The sequence below is a fragment of the Rattus rattus genome, chromosome 2 (genome assembly GCF_011064425.1).
Source record: "Rattus rattus isolate New Zealand chromosome 2, Rrattus_CSIRO_v1, whole genome shotgun sequence".
Classification (NCBI taxonomy): Eukaryota; Metazoa; Chordata; class Mammalia; order Rodentia; family Muridae; genus Rattus; species Rattus rattus.
The window spans coordinates 151,207,903-151,225,899 of NC_046155.1; the positions used below are offsets into that span (position 1 = coordinate 151,207,903).

The 17,997-nt window shown below is 48.6% G+C and overlaps 1 protein-coding gene, 1 long non-coding RNA gene and 1 pseudogene across 2 annotated transcripts; 1 reads left to right on the forward strand and 2 right to left on the reverse strand.

Annotated features, from left to right (window-relative positions):
• The first annotated feature begins 1,312 nt into the window (after window positions 1–1,312).
• Best1 (bestrophin 1) lies at window positions 1,313–17,934 on the forward strand. Its single transcript, XM_032893550.1, has 12 exons — window positions 1,313–1,428; window positions 5,749–5,936; window positions 9,083–9,177; window positions 9,410–9,643; window positions 10,037–10,191; window positions 10,554–10,631; window positions 11,480–11,632; window positions 13,503–13,583; window positions 13,911–14,062; window positions 16,219–16,565; window positions 16,859–17,015; window positions 17,696–17,934. The coding sequence occupies exons 2-12, from the start codon at window positions 5,785–5,787 to the stop codon at window positions 17,730–17,732; spliced, it is 1,641 nt and encodes a 546-aa protein (XP_032749441.1). The 5' UTR covers window positions 1,313–1,428; window positions 5,749–5,784; the 3' UTR covers window positions 17,733–17,934.
• LOC116892077 lies at window positions 6,947–9,478 on the reverse strand. The gene is made up of 2 exons (XR_004386908.1): window positions 9,392–9,478; window positions 6,947–7,123 (listed from the first exon to the last, which is right to left on the reverse strand). It is a non-coding gene; the product is annotated as an uncharacterized LOC116892077 (long non-coding RNA).
• LOC116894753 lies at window positions 12,157–13,181 on the reverse strand (annotated as a pseudogene).
• Window positions 17,935–17,997: the final 63 nt, after the last annotated feature.

Here is a 17,997-nt window from a genome sequence, read left to right on the forward strand (position 1 = left end):
TCTCTGACAATCTTTTGTATAGCGCGCATGCTAAGGGGCCTCGCTGTAAAAGTCCATGTTCTAAGAGGGGGTGGACAGGTAAAGCAATTCACTGAAGCTGAAGAGCCCAGAGCGAGAAAAAGGCTTTGCCTCTTGCTATCCCCTAAGGAACTCAGGCTGTGCAGTAGGTAATTACATAAAGAGCTCAGTCACGGGACTGGAAATGTGGCTCGCCAGTAAAGAGCAACGGCTCTTTTTCCAGAGGACCTGACTTTGATCTCCAGCACTCACATGTTGGCACACAGCCATCTGTAAACTCAAGTCTCAAGGGATCCTGTGTCCTCTTCTGGCTGCATCAGGTACCAGGCATGATGCATATGTTATATAGAAAAACACGCAGGCAAAACACCTATCCATATAACCAAAAACTAACTACATATGTACAAACATACATATACATAGTACATACATACATACATTCATATATACATACATTTAAACACACATGCATGCATACATACATACAAACATATATGCATACATACATACACATACATTCACACATTCATGCATGCATTCATGCATACATACATACATACATACATACATGCATGCATACATACATACAGGGAAATTCACTCTCTGGCAGGTGGGGATTTGGTGAGAAGGGAATGGTAGGCTCAGCTCCTCACCTGGCTGGTACCTGCAGGGAAGAGTCCATGAAGCACCGCACGGCTAGAGATCCTAGCTTTCCCTCAGGTTGTGCTGAATTTTCACCGTGCGTCTCTTTCCGGGTTGGTTCTGGCCTATTCTGTATTATCTCATTGCTATTTGTGGGATATGGCTTGGTGGTGCCAGGACTTGTCTCCCAGCCTTTCCCTGCCTCACCTTGTCCCTGTTGTCCCTCTGAGAGGGTCAGAGGTTATTATGTCCCCCAGAGCTCTAGCAATGAGATCTACCTGGTGTCAGGCAAGAGGTATTGACTGTCTTCCTTCCTGTCCCTGGAGTGGCACTATATGTCCTCTGCCTCCCTGTCCAGCTGTGCTAAGCCACCTTTTGATTTCTTCCCTGTTTATTCTATGATTGGCTCAGAGGAGGAGAGTGGGCTAGCAGGCACCCTAGGCAGAACCTGGAGACAGCAGCCAGGTCTGCCAGGCCCAGCCCAGGGCCTACTGCCTACTGCCCTCTGCCAAGTCTGGTCCTCTTCCACCTGCCTGGCAAACACCAGGCCCTCTGTGATGCTCTCGTTGCCATGGTGCTCCTAGATGAGAAGGCTATAATGTTCTGGGTCTAGAACCTCCACCCATCAGCCCAACTGTGCTCTGCCTTCTCCCTGACATGACTCTGTACCAGGGGGCAGGAGAGCATGTGCTCTTCTACCATCAAAGTCTTCTCTGCACACCCCTCATTCCTCAGACCTCCCTTCAACCCCAACAGAAACCCTAACAGGTAAACCTCAGGTTCCGGGTAACCCTCCTCCAGGGCAGGGGTTATGGTTGGGGGGAGAAAGGGCCCAGGACCCAAACTAGAAGACTTTAGGTCCCAGGTCCTAGTTCTAGTTCATTAGTAGCGATGTGGCCTTGACCAAAAGGTCTGCCTTAAGCACCAGTGTGCCCTGACTTTTTACACTCAATAGTCCCTTGGCGATGCCTCAGGGACTTGCTGTGGGCTGTTCTTACGTGCTTACCTCTTCTCAGCGAGCTCCTGTTCCTGCTTCAAACACCGACTCCAGTGCTCCCACTCTGTAAGCTTCCCTGGCTTCTCAGACACCGTCCTTCCCGTTCTCTGCTGGAGGTTTTGAATATTTCTCTAGCAGTCACTCAACTCTGACTTCTTAGAGGCAGGAGTTAGAACAGATTCTACTCTGGTATCAGAGATGTTTTGTTGAATAGCGTCTTGTGGGCTGGAAAGGGAGAGTGGTCTTGGCTGAGTTGGACACTCTCCTTGTAGGGGTCATTCTGGAGTCCTGCATCCAGGTGTCTTGAGTTTTACTGTACACCTGAGATCTGCCTGGACTGGAGACACTTTTGCGTCTGAGGCCTGTGGGACACCACGTCTTGTGTTTGAGTGTGCCTAGAGCTGGCGGGTCTAGGAGCAGATTGATCACAATGTCTCTGGAGACATCTTGATGCATCTGGGAGAGGCAGGGCGGGGGGGGGATGGCTAGGCTAATGGTGAGGAATATGGGCTTCACGGAAAATCACAGTTCTCCAGCACTTCCCAGCTCTTCCAAAAGACGCTGTAGCTACTGGTAATGGTCAAGAAGATAACGGCGCCTTCCAAAGCCAGCGTTGATTGTCACTGACACCTGGACAACTGGACCAGGCTTCCCTTGCAAGAACTAAGTCAATGGTGACCTCTAGTGGCCAACATAAGGGATGCAGGAATCCATCAAGGCAGCATTTACAGGTGTTTTGTTTTGAACTACTCTGCCAGAAACATGTTCAACTTTAATTTAAATATATATTTACTGGGCTGGGATTTATCTCAGTGGGAGGAGTTCTTGCCTAATGTGCATGATATCCTGCACTAGGTTCCCAGCATTGCAAAAATTGGATATGGTGGCTCACATCTGTAATCTTGGCTCTCAGGAAGTAGAGGAGGCAGGAGGGTTAGACGTTCAAGGTCCTCCTGGGCTACATAGAAAATTCAAAGTTATCCTGTGCTATATGAGAACATACCTCAATGATGTAGTCTGTCTCTCTTACTCTGTCTGTGTGTGTGTGTGTGTGTGTGTGTGTGTGTGAGAGAGAGAGAGAGAGAGAGAGAGAGAGAGAGAGACCACCTAGTAGGTAGCAAGCTCTCTTGTGAGTGTCACTATACGTTGGAGAAAGGGGAAACAAGGTAAGAGCCCATAGAGATTCTCAGTCCAGCTGCACATTTCTTTTTTTTTCTTTTTTCTTTTTTTTTTTTGGTTCTTTTTTTTCCGGAGCTGGGGACCGAACCCAGGGCCTTGCGCTTCCTAGGCAAGCGCTCTACCACTGAGCTAAATCCCCAACCCCCAGCTGCACATTTCAATGGAAAACCGGCACCTGGGCAAGTTGGGCCGTCCCTGTCCAGTGGGTCACAGGCAGCACACTTTGCAGATCCTCCCCAGGCCGGTCTCGTCTGTCACCTTCAATCTGATCTTGCAGTGAAGCAGCACTTATTCTCACTCTCTTTTCAGAGGAGAACGCTGAGGCTCACAACAGTCCTGTCCCTTCTCTGTTCAATTAAGGACAGGGGCAGGATGGCAGAGAGGGGTGGGTGCTTTTCCTCCTCCAAGGTTACCCCCGATCTCAGTAGCCTCTCAGGATAGCATCAGCTTTATTGTTCACTGTGATTAGAAAAGTAGTCGAGGTCATGGTGAAACCATTCTCCCCCTTTCTGAACAGAGAATTATGCAGGCAAAATCTGTGTGGGCCCAAACCACCTGCCAGCTCGGTCTCCTTAGGGAGTGCCTGAGGAGGGTGGGAGGGGAGAGGAAGCAGGGAGTAGGTGGGTGGCTTCACTCTAAGGCTCAGGGTGAGAATATAAATTGGGACTTCCGGAAGTGTGGTTCCCAAGACCACCCATACCACAGACTCCTGTGGCACTTGATGCAAACGCAACGTTTCCAAGGACACAGCATCAGACTCCTAAGAAAGATCCGGAGAAGCTGCATATTTGGTAACTGTCTTGACAACTGTCTCAGTCAGTGAAGACTGAGAACCGCTGCTTCTTGCTGTCCATGTTCTTCATGGATGGTGAGCATGCTGGTAAACTCCAATCTTTTTTTTTTTTTTTTTTTTTTTTTACCTTTATTAACTTGAGTATTTCTTATTTACATTTCGATTGTTATTCCTTTCCTTTCCCGGTTTCGGGCCAACATCCCCTAACCTCTCCCCTCCCTTCTATATGGGTGTTCCCTCCCCATCCTCCCCCATTACCGCCCTCTCCCCAATAATCACGTTCACTGGGGGTTCAGTCTTAGCAGGACCAAGGGCTTCCCCTTCCACTGGTGCTCTTACTAGGATATTCATTGCTACCTATGAGGTCAGAGTCCAGGGTCAGTGCATGTATAGTCTTTAGGTAGTGGCTTGGTCCCTGGAAGCTCTGGTTGCTTGGCATTGTTGGTAAACTCCAATCTTACGATGTTCAGAAGAACCTTCAGAAAGGAGTGGCACACTAAGGTTTCGCTGAGAGGCCAACCATCTGCCCCTGGGAGCTTGGGCATGGGCTTTTGTTTTTCTCAGGCTGTCTGGGACTAGACAGTTTAAACAGCAGGCTGTTAGTCATCTCCCACTAAGCCCAGTTTCCACTCCTGGCCTTCCTGTTCCCCCTTTCTTTTTCTGGCTCTGAAGTATCTACTAGTAGGCCCTGTCAACCAATCAAAGCCACCACAATTTATGATGTCACCAGCGGCCAATCAGAGCTTCTCACCAGGATTTGCTCTTACTGTGCTGACATTCTAGAGTAACACATCCTTTTCAGATGGGGATGCTGTGGCCCAGACAGGGTTAGCACACAGGTCACTAGAAGCCAGTGACATGTGGCAGTTGTTCTGGAGTAGCCCCTGGACAAAGTCTCCTTCTTCCCCTGAGCTCCTGATACGTTAAATGGAGCTCCATCCTGCCCCCAATCTTCTCTGAAAGACCTCAAGGTGTCAGGACGCAGCGGTAGTGGCACAGATTTCTTAATTTCTAAACTTAGAAACATGGAAGATGGGGTATGGCCCCTAATTCCAGCCCTGTTCTTAAGTCAATATCCCCAGGAAAGAATTAGAGGAACACTGGCTAGTCTGTGCTGGCTGCTGCTCTTGGGCAGATGACAGGAGGGACTGTGATAAGGGCTTCTTTGTGGAACCTTTTGGTCAGAAAAACAGGTGACAACTCAGCACATATCCAGGTGGGCAGTGCTGGCCTCCAAGTATGGGCAGGGGTACTTGCCTCAGGGTCTCAGAAAGTCCCATCCACCTAGTGGCCAGAGCCTTTATGGGGTTGTCTGAACTACTGGAACCCTATGTGTGAGTAGGGGCTGCTCCAGGTGGACAGGCCTGGGGCTTTGAGGGCTTTAAAAGGTGGACAACTGTGCATACATGATGGACACACACTGGTAGCACATGTGTAAGATGTGGACTCTATATCTGTGCAAAGTCCCCAAGGTAGGAATGGATTTTGTGTGCAGGCACAGAAACAGCAGCTGGTTTGCGGTGGTGCCAGAATGACAGGGATGGCGTAGTCAGTCACTGCTCTAATCTGTTTTTATTGAGCAGCTCCTCTGAGGACACACTGAGAGCTTTGGGTGGGAGAAGAGAACAAATGGCAAGCAGAGTGCCCCGTGGCAATCGAATAGAAACATGCCACATAGACAGATCAAGCACACTGGGAAGATGCTGCTAGTGATAACTGAGGCATGGCCTGGGGGTCACCGTTCAGTGACTATCAGTAGGGCATTCCCTCTTGCCAGACTATGTGCTGGGAATGGGAACATGGTGGTGAGTACAGCTAGCCTAGGTCACTGAGCTACTCACTCCACTGTGATTGAGGAAACTGAGGAAATGGGCTGAGCGCTCGCTCACGCTGCGTGGCTCTGAAGCCCCGAGCTCTGTGTGAACCTTGTTACTGCCCTTGCAGCTGCCTTTGCCATCGTGCAAATTCAAGGACGTGTGGCAATCTGCAAACCTGCCTTCTCTGTCCCAGGCTAGAAAACAGAGGCCCAGGGTAGGCAAGGACTAAACTCACGAAAGTCCAAGATCAGAACCTAGTCTTTGACTCCTATCCATTCCCACATTACTCTCCTGCCCACCAGGACCCAAGCCCACCGACTGCTACTCAGTACCAAGCCATGACTATCACCTACACAAACGAAGTGGCCAATGCCCGCCTTGGTTCCTTCTCGTGCCTTCTCCTGCGCTGGCGAGGCAGCATCTACAAGCTGCTGTACGGAGAATTCCTTGTCTTCATATTCCTCTACTATTGCATCCGTGGACTCTACAGGTAAGAGGGTTGGGAAGCTGGGGAGCAAACGGGGAGGGGTCTAGAGCTCATGGGGGAGGGGCCTCCAAGCACGCGGGTGAGGTGGTGATGAGAGTGGGGAAGGAGCAAGGAGCTGAGGAGGAGAGTGTCTAAGGCTCCACCTTGCTTATAAGACTGAGCTGAGGCTCAATAGATCTGAGGGGCTGGCTGCTCTAACAGAGGAACAAGGTTCAAATCCCAGTACCCACATGGCAACTCAAAACCATTTGTAACCCTAGTTACGGGGCTCTGACACCTTCTTCTGGCCTCTGTAAGCACAAATGTGGTACAGAGACATACATGCAGGCAAAACACCCATACACACAAAGCTAAAATATAAATCTCAAAAATAATTTAGGGCTAGAGAGATGGCTCAGCAGTTAAGAGCACCAACTGCCCTTCCAGAGGTCTTGAGTTCAATTCCCAGCAACCACATGGTGGCTCACAACCATCTGTAAATGGGGTCTGGTGTGTCTGAAAACAGCTACAGTGTACTCATATACAAGAAAGAAAGAAAGAAAGAACGAAAGAAAGAAAGAAAGAAAGAAAGAGAGAGAGAGAAAGAAAGAAAGAGAAAGAAAGAAAGAAAGAAAGAAAGAAAGAGAGGGAGGGAGGAAGAAAGAAAGACAGACAGACAGATAGAAAGATAAAAAGACAGAAGACAGACTGAGCTGAACTCCTGGCCAGGCTTGGCCATTGGAAAGGAAGCTAGGGAGAAAAAAAAGAGCTGGAGTTGGTCACGCAGCTCAGAAAAGTTGCATTTGCATGACCTGTGTGTCATCTCCAGCTCAATCCGCAACACGTGCACATGCACACACGCACGCACATACACACGCGCACACATCCCAAATCAGACTGGAAGATACTTTAATCCAGGTCAGAGGAGACGTGGGAACTATTTCTCTCCAACACAGTGAGGGGCCTGGACCTCAGGCCTGAGCTCCTCCTACTGGGCTGCCCTTGTTTTCCTTAAGCACTCAGGCACTGGCAGCGCAGTTTGATCTGTTTATTTCAGTAAAAAGTGCTCTTATAAAGAATAAAGTGTCAGACAGGTATGATCATAGAATATCCAATACTATTTTAAGAGAAAATCATGGGCTGGTGACTGGGCTCAGTTCCGTGGAGGTGCCTGCATTTGGGCCTGATGCTCTGAGTTCCATCTCCAGGACCTAAAAATCACAGGAGAACATCAATTTCCACCAGTTGTCCTCTTACCCCACACGTGTGCCATGTATGTGCGCACACATGCGCTTTCTCTCTTTCTCTCTCTCCTCTCTCTCTCTCTCTCTCTCACACACACACACACACACACACACACACGAACACATATATACATACACGAGCATACACAAGAAATAAATACATAAATAAAAGTTTAAAAAGCAATCATATTTACTATGTATTGAAAAATATTAGATACCTACCATTCTGGAATTTGTTCTAATAATAGCACACTGGTATCTGGCATTTTAAAAATTAGAATTTAATTAATAATAGCCTGCTTTTAGATTTTTAAATTTATTTTAAATGTACAAGTGTTTTCCCTGCCTTTATGTCCATGTACCCTGTATGTGCCTGGTGCCTGTAAAGGTCAGAAGGCATTGGATCCTCTAGAACTGGAGTTACACATGGGTTGTGATATGTCACATGGGTTCTGGGAACTGAACTCCTCTGCAAGAGCAACAAGAACTCTTAGTCAGGGAGTCATTTCTCCAGCCCCAGTTAACTAATTCTTGGAGACAAGGTCGTGGTGTGTAGCCCTTCCTGTCCTAAAACTCTCTATGGAAACAAAGGTGGCCTCAAACTTGCAGTGAGGTTCTCCTCTTGCCCTCTGCCTTCCAAGTGTTAGGAACACAGGCAGGAGCCACTATGTCAAGTTAGAACTTTATTTTATTTTTAAGACAGGATCTCTCTATGTAGCCTTGCCTGTCCTAGAACTCTCTGTATGGACTCCTGGAATTCAAACTTACAGAGATCTGCCTGCCTCTGCCCCTCTGCCCCTCTGCCCCTCTGCCCCTCTGCCCTCTGCCCCTCTGCAATTAGAGCCTGGCTAGAGGTAATATTTTAAGAACACGTTGTTTGCAGCAAAATTAAACAGCTGATAGAGACATTTTCCATCTGTGTCCATTCCAGCCTCTGCTTTGGCAGAACACATATGCACGCTGGCATGTTTTTTGCTGCTGCCATCAATGAGCGTCCCTTGTCACACCATTGTCACTAAAAGGTCATTGTTGCCACTAGGACTCATTCATGGTGTCCTACATCCTATGGGTTTGCACAGATGTATCTTACACCACATGTTGTATTATTAGAATATCATCAAAAGCCACTGCACTACCCTAAAACTTGATGCTCAGTCTAGCCGTCCTCTCCTCCTTTCTCTCTGTGTGTGTGTGAGACCATGCCTAGGTTCCTTCCCACATGTGGTGTAGAAACAATCTAATATGTGCTAGGCAATCACTTTCCCATTAAACTACCAAGCCTCCCCCCTACACACACACACACACACACACACACACACACACACACACACACACACACACACACACACACTGTAGTTCCAGGACTTAGGAGGCAGAGGTAGGCAGATCTCTGTGAGTTTGAGGACAGTGTGGTTGACAAAGGAATTCCAGGACAGCCAGGGCTGTTATACAGAAAAATCCTGTCTCAAAAAACCAAACCAAACCATCAAGACACCCTTTGTTTCTACCTGCTTTTATTTATTTTTTAGGATTTATTTGTGTGTGTGTGTGTGTGTGTGTGTGTGTGTGTGTGTGTATGTGTTGCTCAAGGAGGCCAGAAGAGGACATCAGACCTCCCCTGGAACTGGACTTAGATACAGTTCTAAGCTGCCATGTGGGTGCTAGGAACTGAATCTGGGTCTTCCACAAGAGCAACGAATGCTCCAAAACACTGTCCCTTGACTTGTTTAAAAGTGAAGGGCTGGGTGTGTATCTCAGTGTTGAAGTTGTTTTTCCAACTGAGCAAGAGCTGGGTGCCAGAAGTGAACCCTTCCAAGAACCCACCTCAGCCAGAGAGTGACCCTGGGCCACCCTACCCTCATCATCCTGAACCGGGAGTAGGGACCCACTCTTAGCCACTTCCTCTCAATGCCTCACCCACACCAGAATGGTTCTCTCGAATCATCAGCAGCAGCAGTTTGAGAAGTTGGCTCTGTACTGCAACAGCTACATTCAGTTCATCCCTATATCCTTCGTTCTGGGTGAGCGCCACCACCCCTCCCCCCTTGCGGCTGTTCAGGGTCTGGTGGCCTCCCGCTAGCGCCACACAATGGGCAGGCCTCCACTAGAGGCGGAGAGTGGGATGAGGGGGCCAGTGGCCTTCTAGGCTGGGTTCACCGGGTGCTGGTGCTGGTCTCTGGCCACATCCCGGCCCTTCTCCCCCGACCCCCTCTCCGCCCCCACCCCGCCCTGTACCTCCTTCCCTCTCCCCAGGTTTCTATGTTACATTGGTGGTGAGCCGATGGTGGAACCAGTACGAGAACTTGCCGTGGCCCGACCGCCTCATGATGCAGGTATCTAGCTTCGTGGAGGGCAAGGACGAGCAAGGCCGGTTGCTGCGGCGCACGCTCATCCGCTACGCCATCCTGGGCCAAGTGCTCATCCTGCGCAGCATCAGCACCTCGGTCTACAAGCGCTTTCCCAGTCTTCAACACCTTCTGCAAGCAGGTGGGCAGTATCTGGAGTGGGCGGGGCCGCAGGGCCAAGGCAAACCGGAGGCGGGGCCTGAGACTTGGCTTGGCGCTAGGTGGAGCCAGAGTCCCCTGGGCTTGAAGAGGGTGGAGATTAGGGACAGAATTGGGCAGGCCAGAGTCAGGATGCTCAAAGTAGGACAGGGCCAGAATACACTAAAAAGGTAGGGATTTGAGAAAGGGTCAAGAACCCTTCAGGAATAAGGGAAGAAGTTGGGGCTTGGGAACTGATGGGTCTAGCTCCTTTTTCTCTGCTTGTCCTGATCTCCGTTTTCCTGACTGGTAAAAGAACCCTAGGGGCTTGGGCTGGCTTTCTGATGCAAGCCACTTCTTTAGGGTTACCTGTTGCCTTGTCCACTCTGCCCTGCAGGCTTTATGACTCCTGGGGAATATAAGCAGTTGCAGAGGTTGGGCCTACCACACAACACATTCTGGGTACCCTGGGTGTGGTTTGCCAACCTGTCAATGAAAGCCTATCTTGGAGGTCGAATCAGGGACACTGTCCTGCTCCAGAGCCTGATGAATGTGAGCCCACAGATGGGACGCAGTGGGAAGGGTTGTGGCTTCCTTTAAAGAGAAGGCTGGGGGTGGGGGAGGTGGTCTTCCTGCACTGCTGTCCCGGTGGTATATGATGTTTCAAACAAGATTCCACAGCCCAAGGCGGCCCCTCTCCAAATCTCCCTTCTGTCTCCTCTCTGAGTGAGCCTGTGAAGTCCTGGCTCCTTTTTGCTAGATGAAGCCACTGAGACACAGAGAGGTCTAGGGAGCTGCATATGACCACACAGTCAAGGCTGCTCCATGAGCACCATTGCATTATTTCTGGGGAGGAGCTGGGGGAGGGTTCTGGGGAGCAGGTCAACATCTCATCCTCCTTTCCCACCCACCAGGAGGTGTGCACCTTGCGTACTCAGTGTGGACACCTATATGCCTATGACTGGATCAATATCCCATTGGTGTACACACAGGTAAGAACTGTGGCAACTGCAGACATGAAGACCCAGAGAGCACTCAGTCCTAGAGACTGAGTACCGACCATCTCACTGGGGATTAGGCCCGGACTTGGAACGTGTCGTGTGTGCACGAATCCCTGTGTTTTGTTTTTTTAAAGATTTATTTATTTATTCCACGTATGTGAGTACACTGTCACTGTCTTTTGACAGACCAGAAGAGGGCATTGGATCCCATTACAGATGGTTGCGAGCCACCATGTGGTTGCTGGGAATTGAACTCAGGTCCTTAGGAAGAGCAGTCAGTGCTTTTTTTTTTTTTTGGTTCTTTTTTTCGGAGCTGGGGACCGAACCCAGGGCCTTGCACTTCCTAGGCAAGCGCTCTACCACTGAGCTAAATCCCCAGGCCCCTGCAGTCAGTGCTCTTAACCACTGAGCCATCTCTCCAGCCCGAATCCCTGTGTTTGATCTTTGCCTTTGCATGAAAATGGCCCTGGTGGCACACACCTGTATTTCCAGCCCCAGGGATGGATCTGGTGGCCTAAGAGAGGATCAGAGATTCATGGTCATCCTTGGCTATAGAGTGAGTTTCATGCCAGCCTGGGCTCCATGAAACTCTGTCTCAAAAAATAAAAGTAAACAAACAACACACACACACACACACACACACACACACAGAGAGAGAGAGAGAGACAGAGAGAGACAGAGAGAGAGACAGAGAGAGAGACAGAGAGAGAGAGGGGGGGGGATGCAAAAGAGACCCAGTCGAAGAAGTGTGGAGGTCAGAGCAAGGCTTTGGACACAAACATGTTAGATCACCGTCCCTGCTTAGCCCTTTCTGCTCCCTGTGCCCTTTCTCCTTCCAGGTGGTGACAGTGGCGGTTTACAGCTTTTTCCTTGCATGCTTGATCGGGAGGCAGTTTCTGAACCCACTCAAGAACTACCCAGGCCACGAGATGGATCTGGTCGTGCCTGTCTTCACAATCCTGCAGTTCTTATTCTACGTGGGCTGGCTCAAGGTGAGCTTCACTGAATACTACTCTCTCCCACAGTGTAGGCATGGCCAGGTGGCCAGGGAGTCATAGCCAGCAGCCACCTGGGGGAAAGACAGGCAGCTGCAAAGGAATCTTGTGTATATCACACATGTGTGAGCATATGTACAGAAACTATTCTGTCACACACACACACACACACACACACACACACACACACACACACACACACGGAGAGAGACTCTAGTTTCAATATATCCTCTCCCAGTTCCCTTTGCTTTCTTTTTTTTTAATTCAAGACTATTTATTTCTTCTTACACAGTAAAAATATCTAGTTAGATAACTCTTCTATCTTGACGCCTTAACAGATAGAGATGGTCTCTTCAACTAAAATAAATTATTGTTTTGTACTGTTTTCAAGGGTGGAGAGGATATTTAAGTAAAAATTATTTTATGTTACACAGAGTTTCTATTTCTTTGTTCACCGTATACAATTTGCCACAGAGGCACTACGTTTCAGTGATCTCTGTTAAAATTGTTGTTGAAATGTGTTTATGTATCTTATTAGATTACCTTAACAGACACAGAGGAGAAATGGCTGGCACTGTTGGCTATGCTCCTATACATCGGGTTTCTCTATCAGCCACAGGTCTGATTCTGGCTGCTTCCACTCTTCTCCAAGCAGTGTGTTAAAACTGAAAGGCTTGAAATATTTTAGACGATGGAAGCCAGGATCTTGTCCTTGTTGCAGCTCAGGTTGTGGTGCAGGGCAAAGCGCTTCATAAACTCTTCTATCATTTGATCCATGGATTGCAAATGAGTTGAATCGTGTCACATTAGATGGAAAATAACCCCAAGGAAGATAAGCTTCACCTTCCCAATGAGTCTCTCCTCTGGACACTTTGAATGATAATGCAAGCTCTTTTTTCCCCAAACATTTTTTCTTCCAGAAAGTAAAAGAACTAAATGTTGTCCATGTGGACAAAGTTCAACTTCCAAATACTGCTCAGTTGTATCATTCAAGAAGAATGCTTCCACAACTTCATAATTCCACAGTTCACTGAAAGGCTTTCCTGGTTCTCCAAGAGGGGCTGGAGGATCACTGAAATATGGAGCAGTAACCTCCATCTTCAATCCCTTGTCACATGGATTCAGCCTGACACGCACTGGCTCCTGACTCACTGGAAAACTATCCCAAGTGTATTCAATTTTACAATCCACCGATAGAACACAGACCTGGAAGCTCTTCTTAGTTTGGTGCTAGCTGTGGTCTCTGGCCCAGGTCTGAGCAGTGGGCTCCCTCTTAGGCTCCATCCAGTGACTCCCGCATTCTAGAGGGAGGCCAGGAGTTCTCAGACAGACACTTGCTGCGCCACTGCCGAAGGCCTCCCTTTGCTTTCTAAAGACTCCGCTAAATTATACCTTTATGACTGAAACTATCTGAGGTACCTCACTAGCTATTAGGATGTTTCCTGGACCCTCGAAACGGTGTCCAGGAAACTCCCCTCCTGGCCACTCTAGTTCACCCCAGCCTCAGCATTTATCTCTAACTTCATAAGAGAACAAATACAGGCATATTGGAAGATAGATAAACAAACAAAATATTTGATGGAACGTGAGGTGAATTACATGGGCGAGATCAAGGTGATGATTCTGCTGTGTGACATAGGAAGGGACAGTTCGGTCTTCAGGGACGGGTTGGCTCATGAGGGACAGGTAGAAGGGTAGTATGTAGACACCCCATTGGGAGCGTCTGGGACCCAATACCGTGGCCACGAAGACAATGGTTAGGGAGGAAGGGCATCAAGAGGTGGTCAAAATGGCAGGGCCCAACCAAGGCTTGGGGAAGTGAAGCAGAGTAACAGGGTCACCCTGTCACCCTTCTCCCCACCTCTAGGTGGCAGAACAGCTCATCAACCCCTTTGGAGAGGATGATGATGATTTTGAGACCAACTGGATCATTGACAGAAACCTGCAGGTATAAGGGGGTGTGGGGTGTGGGGACACTGTGTCATAGACCTTTCTCAAAGAGGGGTCCCAAGAGGAAACACAGCAGTTTCTCAGGGAGACCGAACAGTAAATTGTACCCCCTTCCTCTAACATCAGCCCCTCTCTCAGCCAGTCATTCACTCACAGGATTCTCAGCTCAACTTTGAAGGCTCCAAATAAGCACCAGTGTCTTTAATATCACAGGAAACTGGGGTCCACAGAGAACTAATTGACAGTTCCCAAAGCATCAGGCAGGCTCATGGTCCCATCTGGGCTGCCCATTCTATTGGTGACTGCCTCTGTCCTTGGCAACCAGGTGTCCCTGTTGTCTGTGGATGGGATGCACCACGACGTGCCTCCCATGGAGCGTGACATGTACTGGAATGAGGTGGCGCCTCAGCCGCCCTACACAGCTGCTTCTGCCGGGTCTCACCGACAATCCTTCATGGGCTCCACCTTCAACATGAGGTAGACAGTGCCAGGGGACTGGGTGTGAAACCCCTCAGTGTAAGGAACTTGGAACACTCTTGTTACTACACTGGGTGTCCAGTAAGGGCTAGCCAGTGGACTGTGCTCTTCCCCTCCCAATAACCTTCGTTTGTTATCTCTGCTCTTCAGACAATTAAGCACATGTTCATAGGGGTTAATAGAGTTGCCTAGCCTAAAGTCATGTAAGTGACAAAGGACACATCTGAGCCAGCTGTCTGGTTCTAGTTCCAGACTCTTCCTACTTATTTTTGATTGGTTTTTCTTGAGATGAAGTCTCACGTAGCCCAGACAGGCTTCAAACTCACTCTGCTGGGGGATGACAGGCAGGCACGTTGCCTTGGCTTTTGCTTTGTTTGAAATAAGTCCATTACAATGTAGTTCAGGCTGGCTTGGAATCCCTGACTAATGCAGGCTGGCCTTGAATCCTGCCTTAGCCTCTCCAGTGCTAGGAATAATAGGTGGGGACCATCACTTGTGCTCTACTTAAAAAAAAACAAAAACAAAAACAAAACAGGCTTCTCTACAAGGTCCTTGATGTCCTGGAGCTCACTATGTAAATCAGGCTGGCCTTGAACTCACAGAAATAATCCTGCTTCTTCCTCCATAAGTGCTGGGATTGAAAACCATGCTGTGCTCCACCACATCCAGTTACCTTCATACTCTCTGCTATGCTGTGTTAGACCCTCTAGGCCAGTCTCTCCTGTGTATAGCCCAGAGAGAAACACGGCTTTCCCAGGAGCGGTCAGTGATTGATTGTGCAATGAGCTGCCAAGACTGACTTTCTAACTCTGACCAGAAAAGTAGCCTTTGTGTGGAAGTGGAATTCTAGGAAGCCTGGGATGGAAGAGGGACAGTATTTGTAAAGGAGTCTCAGTAGGAAATACAGCCTCCTGAAAAGACTGTCCTACAAGGGCCTCCTTACACCCACAGCAGCCACAATTTTCTCTGTGCAATCCCGTTTCATCTGAATTCCTCCTAGACACAGTAGGCTGAAAGGGCCTTGTCACACGGTCTTCTGGCTGATAGCAGGCTCTGGATGGAGTGTCTGATATATTTGCACACTGCACTAGACTCTGTTCTTTTATGACCCGAAGAGTCCATTAAGCTGAAGCTAGAAATAGGAACATATTGGAAGATGTTTTTGAACCTGTTTCATCTGAACACACACACACACACACACACACACACACACACACACACACACACACACACACTGCACCTGGGTGAAGGTCCTGCATTCAGGGAATGGGCAAGCTAGTGAGTGGAGCAGGTTCAACCTATGGCTAAAGACTGGGCAGACACAGAATAGAAGTTGCCTTTGGCTAAAAGGTGACCTTCTGGACCGGCAAATAGATCTTAGAGCCAGGGAAATTTTAGACGTGGGCAAGGGCCCCACCAGGAGTAAATAAGCTTTTTCTTACAGATTAAAGGTCCTGGGGCCTCAGGAAGCCTGCTGCCCGGAAGCCCAAGGCCTTTTGTTAAGGTGCTGAGTAACAAATTCTTTGTTTTGCCTAGATCCTGCTGGGCCTTATCTGAACAGGCTTTACTGGGAGCAGAAGTTCCCACTGCCTGGAGGGAGATACTCTAACAGGTGCCTGATAAAGAGGAGAATGGGATTCAGGAAATGACTGTTGATTAAAGTAGGAATGGTTGAGTTTGACCTTCAGAACACACGGTGTCATTTGACACCATACACATGTAACCCCAGTGCCAAAGCAGACTGGGAGAGACGCCTGGAGATGGATGGCCAAATAATCTAGCCTAATTTGTGAGCTTCAGGCCAACGGGAGACCATATCCCAAAGAAAGTTGATGGCTTTCTGAGAACACAAATGGAGACTGTCCTCTGGGTTTCACACAGACATACACAGGTGCATTACTCACCTACAGACACACACCAACTCTGTAATGCTAGACTGGGAAGTGGGATGTTACCAGTGAGTGAGAGAGAGAGAGAGAGAGAGAGAGAGAGAGAGAGAGAGAGAGTGTGAGCGAGAGAGCGCCTAAGGTGACCCGGGCCTTGAGGGACCCCCTGGGAAGAGTACGATCCATCAGCAGTGAAGCCTTGGTCCTGTGCAGGCACTTGCTTCCGGCTTTGTCCACTCACTCAATCTTACACGTTTCTTTTCCTTCCAGTCTGAAGAAAAAAGACTCAGAGGAGGAGAGTGACACTTATGACAAGAAAGAGAATGATTACGGCAGCACCATTGGACGCTTCTTAGGACTGCAATCCAATGACTACCATCCTCCCAAGACAGACTTAAAGACCAAACTGTTGTGGTCTAGAAAGGACCCCTTCCTCGAGGACCAGTCTAAGAATGACAAGCAGAAAGACCAGAAAGATGATGGCTGGAAACCAAACGACTTCTTCAGAGCTATTCCAAAGTTTAACAGGCCAAGTTACCGCCAGGCCCCACAGCCACTTGGCAGCCACCTTCCCATGGTGTTCCCTCCTCAGCAGTCAGCACCCTCAGTGCACACAGGTATGGACACTAAACACAAAAGCCTAACACCCAATGACTTCTGAGACCAAGACACTTTGTTTTAGTTTTATGTTATGTATGACTTTATATGCCACATATACTGGTACGCTCAGAGGCCAGAAGAGGGTGTAGAAGAGGGTGTCAGACCTCCTGGAGCTGTATTTATAGGAAGTGGTGAAATTCCTGATGTGGGTACTGGCAATAAACTCAAGCCCTCTGGAAGAGCAGGAAGTGCTCTTGACTGTCGATACATTTCTCCAGCCCGACCAAGAACACTGTTGAATTGTTCCTAGGTGGTGGGCCTTCCACAAAGTACCAAGAAGCCTGTCACAAGAAGAAAACAGTGGAGTTTAACTTGAACATTCCAGAGTGCCCTACAGAACATCAACAACCCCATTTGGACCAGAGGCACACTATCCTGGAGGAGCCTGGAGAACCCTATCCTGTCAGGTCTGTCCACCCAAAGAGCTGTGATTTCAGTTGAGTCCACCTGACAATTCCCCAAGATTCCATTACTACTGATGTCCCTACACTAGCTGAGGGTTAATACCAGCCACCTGGGAAAGAACCTGGTGGAGGCCTTTTGTTCATCCCACCTAAGAGCTTGACACCAGCAAGTTCTACGGAAGTGAAATTATACTGACAGAATGCTTAAATGAAAGCTATCTCGGGAAGTGGGCGGTTTACTTTTTGCAGGGCTGGCTGGCTGGCTAGCAGAGTCTTGAAGACAGAACTGAGCCTCTAGCCAGTGTAGCCCAAGGACCAGCCTCACTACTTTTATTGGCTACCTAAGCACTCCCACTTCACTGGCATTGGCCATGGTCTCCTGGACTACCTTCTCTGGTCTGAGGCCTCACTTAATACTTCCAAAAAACATAAATGCTGTCACAAGCCTGTCATTTCTTGGGATACTTTTGTCCAATAACAAATATCCCACCCTCCACCCAGATCACATCCTGAGTATTAACTTCCCATTTTCACATTCCATTTCATCCGTGACCAGAACATCTTTTTAAGTAGAAGGGCAAAAATTTCCAACTTGCTTCTAGTGCTAGATAAACTTGTTAAGGCCAGCTTCCAACTTTGTCCTCAGTAAACTCATGCTATGAATACTCTCCAATCTCCCACAGTGATAAAGCTGACACCAATCCCGTTTCCTATGAGTGATGCTTCACAGCTTGGTTCTCACCTGCATGGATGCCAGCAGGGCACTGACCCAGTCAGAGGCACACAGCAGCGACACTCAAGAATATGTTCCCATGGCAGTCTGGCAGGTAACTCAGAACCAGGACTGCTTAGTCCTGTCTGAACACACCTGTCTTTCACTATCTTTCCTAAACTAGCGAGTTTAATAAATATTCTTTCAGGCGTTGCAGTGTGGTTAGTATAGCCGACGCAAGGGAAGCTGGTGCGCTCATCCTCAATCACAACA

Excerpts from the sequence above, each read along its gene's own strand:
- Best1 (XM_032893550.1), top strand. The coding sequence starts at position 5,785 with ATGACTATCACCTACACAAACGAAGTGGCCAATGCCCGCCTTGGTTCC. Across the intron at positions 13,584-13,910 it reads TCATTGACAGAAACCTGCAG|GTGTCCCTGTTGTCTGTGGA; the intron begins GTATAAGGGGGT and ends CTTGGCAACCAG. Across the intron at positions 16,566-16,858 it reads AGCACCCTCAGTGCACACAG|GTGGTGGGCCTTCCACAAAG; the intron begins GTATGGACACTA and ends AATTGTTCCTAG.